Raw genomic sequence first — 9539 nt, 5'->3', positions numbered from 1 at the left:
TAATTTTTCATGGATTATGCATTGAACTTTCCAGTAGTTTGTTTCCTCTTACATTTCCCTAAGGTTTAGACAAAAATTTAAGAAGTTACCAGCCTTAAGGATGAGTATTACTTTATTGTGTCATGTTGCTGTTGGAAACCTCTTTTGAGTGTTGGTGGTATCCAAGGAATGCCCAGGATTTAGAGGATGAATCTGTATTTTCATATACTGACCAGAAAAGTACAACTGCTCTTTCTGGTGACCTCTAGCTTTTTTACCCAGGTGGTCCATTTATCAAGATCACACTGCAGTGTGGCTAATTTTATTTGTTAGTTCCAACAGCTGTCATCTTAATGCAGAGGTTTGTGTCAGTTCTGTAATCCAAACTGGAATCATTGTATTCATATGTTCTTATTTCCTGTTACCCATGCTGCTTCAGTGACATGGCACCTAAGGGCAGAAGAAACACAAAGCTATGCCAGAGTTTGCCAAATGGAAATAACAGGGCAGTGGGAAGTCCTCATTGTTAAAAGGCTGGGTGCATTCATTTTATGTCCCTGTAATTTGATCAGTAATTGAGTTCAGTTACTTGAGGCTGAGCTTTCCAGACAGTTCCATTCCATCAGGTAATTTGAAGTCACTTCAGGGGATATGTGTGTGTGAATGATGCTGGAAAAGTGATCTTACTGCCCTACTTGGTAGATGTTGCATTTTGGAAAAAAGCAAAACAAAACCCAAACAAACATGAGAAGATTGTTGCCCTAATTTTGTTTTGATGAATATTTTTCTGGTCATCAGGTGTGCAAGGATGTCACTGGCTTTGTTCCTCATGCTGTAGCTGGTTCCTTTATTCACGTTTACCCTTTTGTATTTCTTTGATATGTTGAGATTATTGTAGGTTTTAATTTTTTGATAACAGGATCAGAAAAGGGAAAAGCTTCCTGCTTCTCTTCAGACAGTGACATACTAACTCAAGAGTCATTTTGTTATGCATGAGCATCAAGGAACAAGGCTCTGGGGCCCTAGACAGATCTCTTTCTGTATCCTTGCGACGCAATCAATTCATCATTTCAATCATCTTTCAGAAAATCCATGGAAACTGAACATGAAATGGCCATGAACTTGAATAAAACTTGCCTTTGGGTTTGCTTGTAATGTTTGAGAAGTGGACAGAAAAAACCCTGCATGTGGCCAACAGCATCTTCCTAAGGGCTTGTGTTTGAAATCTAATCTCAAGGGCATCTCTGCCAGCTGCCTTTGTGACACAAATTGATTTCTTGTCACAGATGTACACGCATTCTGTAATGGAACTTGCTGCTGCACCACCATCATCTTGAGAAGCCACCACTCCCACACCTGAAAGCTCCAGCATGAGCAGTTCATACAGCAGGAGAGCCCAGTAGTGACAGAGGGGAGAGGAGAAGAGCCTTGAGAAGTGGAGTACTTCTGCTATCTGATAACTATGGATGGGACCAACAGGTGCAGAACCCTAAGCTACTCTCCATTCTGCTGCAGGACTTTCTGAATTCCTGCCTGAAGACAGCTGATGGTCTGCCAAGAAACTTCTGCAGGTAAAATGTGAAGTGGCTGCAAGCTGTCTGAGGTATTGGTTTTCTCCAGCTAAACTCAAAGGCATCAGGTGGCTCCCCTTTTATATTAATCCCCAGTCTAGGTGCTTTTCAAGAGAAATCTAGGTAGAATCATAGAATAGTTTGGGTTGGAAGGGACCTTTGAAGGTCATCTAGTCCAACTCCTCCACTGTGAGCAGGGACATCATCAAGTAGATCAGGTTGCTAAGAGCTCATCTGACCTGACCTTGAATGTTTCCAGGGCTGGAACACCTATCACATCTCTGGACAACCCATGCCAGTGTTTCCCCACTCTTGTCATAAACAGTTTCTTCCTTAGACCTAATCTGAATCTACCCTCTTTTGGTTTGTAAGCATTTCCCCTTGTCTTATTGCAACAGGCCCTGTTAAAAAATGAGTCTCTGTCTTTCTTAGAAGCCCACTGGGATTCACCTGGGAAGCCAGAAGCCTCTGTAAATCAGCACAGCCAGTCGTGTTCCAAGGTTGGATCAGCTCCTTCTGATGGGCAAACCCCATCTGTTCCAACTACTTCCAAAAAGTAATAAATGTAGAGGTAGAGACATACATACAGAGGTGCCTTGGGAATGTCCAATAAATGTGCAAATATATATTTTTTTTTCTTTTGAATTATTATGGCAGTCATGCCAGTAGTGCCTCCTCCACCGGTTCTGTGCAGTGCCTTGGGCCATTTTCTGACCCCCAGGAGTTGCCCCCAGCTGCATTGCCTGATCACTGGTTGTTGCATCTCAAAGCACTGTTGCACTGGCTTCTGAGTTCTGACTTTCAGGCTGGAGCACCAAACTGTGTTGTTATGAGCAGATGTCCTCTCTCCATTTCACTGGGCTTGGAGCAACCACATTTGCTAAGAAGTAGGGCTTTGAAAGTAGAGAATAAAACTGGTTGGAAACTGTTGGGTGGGAGCAGCTGGTAGAGCTTTATGTTCCCTCATTTTGAAGAAACAGTTGTGTTTTCTGAATGGAGGATGAACGGGGCTTTGGGCAGTGGTTTTTTAAGGCACGCATGTTTGCAACCATTTCCTGATCGCCAATCTAAAAGAAAGTGTGGTCACCCACCAAATGTTTAAAGCCTCAAGATTATGAGATTAGTAAGTGGGAAAAGTTGTGGCTGTAGATCCAAAGAAGTTGAGTGTTCCTAATGTAACCAACCAATTCTTTAGAATTGTTCTTTCAGTCTGACGCATAGAGACTATTTCTGTTATGACAATATGCAGCCTCCCAGATTTCATAATCAGAGTTTGACCAGCTGCTCTCTCTCTAGTGCACTTTGTGGACTCATGCACTAGTCAGTGGTGATCTTGGGGCTAGAGAACACCCAGCTTGGAAAAAACTTGTGTAGAGCCATTCAAAAATGCTAGCATGGCTTCAAAACTAGACAAAGTTCTAGATCTTTATCCATTCATTTTATTTTTAAACTGATAAAGGAAATCACAGGTAATAAAAAAAAAAAAAAAAAAAAAGAAGAAAGAAAACAACATCAACAAAAAAAAACACAAACAAAAACCCCCACCAAAACAAAAAAACCAGACCCCTGACAGTTCCAGTATTAACCTTTCCTTCAGATGACATTTAACACTGTGGTATCTAGAACTAGTATGACTAGTTCTCTATACCTTTGCTTTCTTAGGCAAAGCATCAGTGCTTATGTAGGTATGCAACCTAAATGACCAGTGACAAAGCAAATGATTCCTTAGAAAGGCTTTATACTCAGACTCTTTGTCCATGTTCCTCAGAAGAGGCAGCTACAGGATGGAGTACAGTGAACTCAACAATTCTTCATGACAGTGGCTGCCTTTGTAGCAGCGGCTCTTGTATATTACAGAGCTGAGCCTGCCCTTCTGAGGTCAAAAAAACATGCAGGTGCAAGTGTTGGAAATGTTGTATCTAAGTAGTTGTTATTATTTCACACTTCAGGTTTGAAAGGCTGAGAAACCCGGAACACCAGATCCTGTGGGAATCTCCCCTCCCCACCCCGCGGAGCTTCAGCACCGCGGACAGCGGCGGCCGGGGTCCCGGCGGGGTTCCGCCGGGGTCCCGGAGGGGTCTCGGAGGGGTCCCGGTGCCCGCCCGCCCCAGGGCGCGCCTAGGCCGGGCCAGGAATGAGGTGAGGGAGCCTGTTAACAAACTGCAGTCTGCTATTCCACTTCTCTTTTGTGCCTGGATAAAATCCTGTATTTGCTTCTTGATTCTCCCTGCAGGGAAGACAGTTTCAGCAACACGTAGCAAGTGAGGTTGAAAATGCCTCCCACTCTGGGGATGTTGCTTGGTCAGGAAGGGCCTTCCATAAGCACCACAAGAAGAAACTGGAAATAAAAAGTATCAGCCTTCCTTACAGAATAACCTTTTCCCCCCATTTTTATCAATTTTGATGTGTGGGAAAGTTCTATTTAAATATTCATTTTTAAAAAAGAGGATGCTTTAAATTGAAGGAGTAAAAGTATTAGTTATGAACAGCATTGTAGGATTATGGAATGCAGGCACAAAATTTTAAGAAATGCAGGAAAATTTGACGGCCAAATATGAAGCCAAATTATGCACAGGCACTGTATTTGCATCTTCAGCTGTATGATCCTGTGTGTGGATTTTATTTCCTCATAGCATCACCAGCAGGCTCAAATGCAGGATCTCCACACAGTCCTTTCAGACATCTACAGGCCGTGCTTGCACAGCCTAAAGAATAACATACTATTTGTTCCTGAGCTGGACAATTTCAGATTTTAAGGGGGCACATGAAAAATACTGAGTTTTGATGAATCACCAGCTGAAAGCTGTCTTACAATCATAAGTCAAATGTAACAGCAGGTAATGTAATGACAATACCATCACAGATGATTGCCTCTGTCCCTGGCTTATACACCAAAATATGGTCTCCTCCCAGAGATGCCAGATGAGGTGAGGCTGGGGCTCCCTAACAGGAGGCAGGCAGGATTTTGAAGAGCCATTTATAACCTTAGTCAGAGGGTTAGAAGGCCAAAAGAAAGGAAAGGAGGTACTGTAGGACTTTTTCTTGCTTCTCAAAGTGTAAATGCCTATGACTTTCAAGCCTACATGTGACTGATTTTAGACACACTCTCCTTGCTCACCCACAATCCACCTGAGAATATTAACCACAAATCCATAGCAGCTGCCATCCTTTCTTATAGGAAATAAGCATAAAAATGGCTTCACCACCTCTATTCACATACAGGCAAACTGTGGCTGAAATCTGAAGAATTACAGAGGGTCACTTACTGTACTGCATTGGCAAGAGGCTCTGAAAGGGAAGAAGTGGAAACCACTGGAGCAACACTCACATAAATGTAGTACACAGTTCTGCAGGCTCGCAGAGGAAAATTCAGACTTGCTTGTACTTCCAGCTTTAAGCTCCACAGTAGTGAATGGGGATCAGGACAAACTGTAGAAGCGTTGCCAAGGCTTTCACACTGGTAGTTTCTCAACAGCTTTGTCACTGCTGGTACCCAAAGAGGTGAGCTTGAGTAATGACAATACCATCACAGATGATTGACTCTGCCTCTGTTCCTGGCTCATACACCAAAATATAGGCCCATATAGGCTCGAACAGCAGCTCTGGATTGCATAGCTATTCTCATAGCAATAAGGTGACTCTTATTTTGGCAACTCATACATATATGAGGAAAATGGATGCAAGCTAGCATATTTAATTATTTAAGGATTTGAGATTTCAGCACGACTTATGCCTTGATTTTTTTTTGAAAGTAGAAGATGAAGAAGAAGCATCTCTTGGTGCTACAAAAGCTAGAGGCAACACAGGAATGATACAGCTTTCAAACATATTATATGCAACAAACTGTACCTGCAAGTCTGTGCTTGGAAACAGAAATTTAAGAAAAACACATTAGCTGAGCTTTTAAAGCATAAGCAAGAACATCTTGGAAAAAAATGCAGTGCTAGTTAGAAAATAAATATATCTCACAGTTTGAGAAATCTGGTTCTAATTTGCTGTAAATAGAAGGGATTTTTGATCATAGTACTGCAAATTTTATTATTCCGCTTTAGTCAGTGGTAGAAGAGAGAGAATTAGGACTTCTAATCTTCCTTCATAACTCTTTTGCAGGGTTTTCCATGAAGGAGGTACTGAGTGAGCATCTAACTGATTCTCAAGCAGACTATGTCTTACATACAGTTCTGGAAAATTATGTTTCAGTGTAAACCATGAGTTATCCTGATATGTTTTTCTTTCTGGAATACAACTGCTTCCCAAAGCTCCAGTCTGACCAAAACTAAATCATGGGCCAAAAAAATTTTAAAGTAGTATTGACTACAAACACTTGGTTGGCTGCCCCTCAAAAGGCAAGCATAGACTAGGGTGATTTATTCACACAGAAATTCGCTCTTACACCTGTGACCCAAGGATGTGCAGCAAAGAAATCAGTCCTTGACTTGCAGTTGATACTAACAGGATTGCTACAGCTGTGACTGGCTCAATATGTCATCATGGTATCTACTGAGTGGATGAGAGAAAGATGGCTTCTAACCCAAAAGTCCAAGCTGAAACAGTGGTAATAAGAATTCTGAGAAGAGGCAATCATATTAGGGACTGGTAATTCATCTTATGGACTGGGTTGAGAGACGCACTCACTTTGAATGTCTCTGTGACAGTGTTGTCTAACACAGTTTCAATTTGTTAGGTTTTTCTTAAATACATCCTGACCTATAAAAACAAAAATTGTTGAAAGCCTTTTTAGCTCTCTTTTTATGTTATTAACAATTCCCTAAATTCAACACTTTTTAAAAATATTACTACACTCCGCAGTGTTTCTCTACAGCTGTCCCAAATTTTCTCTCATTCTGGACCTCTCATTGAGGTATAGTCACCTTCTTTTAACCAATCTTCTTTTAAAGAGATATCTTTTATTTCTATTTCAGACATAGGATTTTATCCATGCAATAGCAATCCCAGTCTTGATCTCTGCAGTTTATAATTAAGATTAGTGTTTTACTTCAAAACAATAAGAAATAATGTTCTTAGTTTATACTTTGTTCTAGTTAATTTTTTATCTCTACATACAGACAGCCAAAGAACAACTTCATAGGGTCAACCAGTACATAAGATTCAAGTATAAACTACCCTATTTCTGTTCCATATTCTGATATTATTAGCTAGTTGAGCATTGACAAATGCTTTAGCCTTGGGGTTTGACCAGCTTTAGCCAACAGATCAACATCTGCATTGCACAGAGACCATTTCTGCTTTACTCATGAGCCAAACAAAAACCACTAGCTAATTAGAAAAAGGAGCTGTTCAGGCAGGCTTTTGCATGCTTGTAGTTTGGGATCATCCAATAACCTCTATAATTCACAGTGACTAGCCAAAGCCAGCAAACTCTGTTCAGTGCTCCCCAAAGGCTTGGTTTACAAGTGCCTGTAGCAGACTGAAGGAGGTTTTGCAGTGCAGCAGGAGACACTGTCAGCAATGAAAAGCCCTGGCACAACCCAGAGGGCTGCTGCAGTCTGCAAAAGTACAAGAAGAAGTAGGTTAGTGTGAACTTTAGATTAAGTGCTACAGCCCAAGATGAGACTTTGCTTAGATACTCACCAAAAAATAATCAGTCCTTACTTATAACAATTTGATTGAAACTTGTGGAGAAATACTTCTATTTTGTTTAAATTTCATATATTCACCATAGTTTAGCTCCAAATCAATATTCTCTAACACAAATACCAAAGCAAAACTAAAATACCAAATCTTGTGATAAACAGACACAATAAAAATATCTGTTGGATAGATTAATATTCTGTAATGTAGATAGAACACCACACAAAGGAATCATCCTGAGATTTCATAAGAAAGCACAGCAAAGCTTCTAGTTCACATGGCTTTGATAAGAAATGCATAAGCACTGACTCTGAAGTTGACCTTGTATTTACGCCTTTTTCAGAGGACAGTTGTGCAGAAAGGAGACTGCTGAAGATTTCCCAGATGCTCTCTGTACTCCTGGTGTTTAGTTTTGACATGAGTCATTACCAAGAATCCCAGAAAAATCTACTTACAATGGCAGTACCAGCATCTGGCTCAGGGTTAAGAATTTAGAACCATTTTCAAATCAAATATGAAAAATAATTTAGTAATAACCAAACAAAAGGCATCATACAGGGTGCTGCAATTTCTTTGAACTTCTTTAACTTTTGTTCATTTGTTCTTCATGAACTGCTCCAGCGTGGGTCCCTTCCCACAGGGTGCAGTCCTTCAGGAACAGACTGTTCCAGTGCGTCACAAGTCCTGCCAGCAAACCTGTTTCAGTGTGGGCTCTTCTCTCCACAGGTCCTGCCAGCAAATCTGCTTCAGCACAGGCTTCTCAGGGGGTCACAGACTCCTTCAGGCATCCATCTGCTGCACCAGCATAGGGTATTTCATGGGCTTCAGGTGGATCTCTGCTCCACTGTTACCTTCTATGTGCTGCAGGGGGACAGTCTGTCTCACCACGGCCCTCCAACTTCTGGCAGCTTCTCACAGAAACCCTTCCTGTAACACCTCATACTACTAAACCCTTGCCGTGCAAACTCAATACAACTGATTATAATGAAAACACAGTAAGAGTGGGTTTCCCACAGTCTCACAAGCTCCCCTCCTCTTGACTCCCATGCACTACACTCTGAGATGGAGAAGCTGTGCCATCTTGTGCCAGCTACACACAGCAGTTTTTGATAGGCAGTTTTTCACTGATGTAATCTGCAACAGACCATACCAAGCCAGTTCAGGCTTAAACCACTTGTATCATCCTCCTGGTTAAAAAAATGGACTCTCTACTGGTGACAACCTCGAAGGCCTGTGCTTTCATGTGTCAGCCAAAAACTGTATGCAAGATACTTACCTTTGACTAGTGGAGTACTGTACCACAGAGGATAGCTGTTCAAAGAGCAACAGCCCCCCCCCTCAGGCCAGAATCTGTTCCTGCTCCTAATCCTATGTGCTTCCTGCTCTTACCTTGCCTCTGAGAGTTCTCAGCTTTCTGCTGGGTCTGATGCCCAAACCAAACCAAAACCACCCCGCAAAGACTCAAAAAATTCCTGACCTGCAGTATGGCCTCAAACAATACTACACTAGTTTCCAACAGCAGAGGCGAATGCAGCAACTGTTCCTTATAGTATTCCCAGAATGGGGAACAGGGAGATCTCAACCTCCTGGGCCCTTGCTCTCTGACACTATCTTGTGACCAACTGCACATATGACAACAATCCTGCTCTGATGGAGATGGGACCCTCATTTCAAGGGGATGATCGTTCCATGTTATATCCCCTTCTTTTTTTTCCAGTGGGATCAGTGGATCTCTTCACAGGCCAGATAGATCAGTCAGAGCTAAATGCAGACAGATACAAATCCACTCAGGCACTGAGGTGTAAACATACAATGCTGGGAAATCTGTATTTCCTGGGATCCTATGTGGTAGGTCACAGTGGAAACAAGTTTTCTCTGGCTGCAAAGAAATGTTTGAACTTTCCAAGCTGGACTCAAGCCAGGTAAAACCAACTAGGAGTCTGTTTCCTTTCTACATGAAACTATCTCATCCTCCCTTGTTTCTTCAGATGGAAATATATGCCCAAACACTGTGGTACCTCTAACCGTTGGAAAAGTTACCACTTCGTCTAGAAGGTAATTACTGTTTTTTTTCCAGTTTTACAACATAAAACAACTAACTGTTCTCATCTTGTTAGGTCAATCATTATCAACATACTACTATACAGTTCTGTACTTTCACAGTACTGTTGTCTTAAAACTCCATTGTGTTCTATGCACACCTATATCAGCTACTTTTTTTTTTTCTGATGAGACCTCTATATGCTAAAAATCATTAGAGCCAGCAATGCACTGAACTTCACCATATTTAGCTGTCCTTTACAGGAAGCAGGACATTTAGTCATCCACCAGCAGGGAGTGTCCAAATACACCTGATATGCCACCAGAAGCTCTGGATGCCATCCAGAGGGACCTGGA

General features: G+C 41.7%; 1 protein-coding gene across 1 annotated transcript in view; it reads left to right on the top strand.

The window, feature by feature from the left end:
• Window positions 1-9539, top strand: part of PDIA4 (protein disulfide isomerase family A member 4) — a 35620-nt gene that overhangs the window by 897 nt on the left and 25184 nt on the right. Inside the window, exons 2-5 of the mRNA XM_029961742.1 lie at window positions 1949-2106; window positions 3500-3689; window positions 3784-3901; window positions 8860-8990. Of these exons, the coding sequence (XP_029817602.1) occupies window positions 1949-2106; window positions 3500-3689; window positions 3784-3901; window positions 8860-8990 (597 nt within the window). The remainder of the gene's footprint in view (window positions 1-1948; window positions 2107-3499; window positions 3690-3783; window positions 3902-8859; window positions 8991-9539) is intronic.

This window comes from Manacus vitellinus, unplaced genomic scaffold (assembly GCF_001715985.3).
Source record: "Manacus vitellinus isolate BGI_N305 unplaced genomic scaffold, ASM171598v3 scaffold_3_pilon, whole genome shotgun sequence".
Lineage (NCBI taxonomy): Eukaryota > Metazoa > Chordata > Aves > Passeriformes > Pipridae > Manacus > Manacus vitellinus.
Note: the sequence above shows the minus strand (reverse complement) of the source record. Positions and strands in the feature narration are given on the sequence as shown.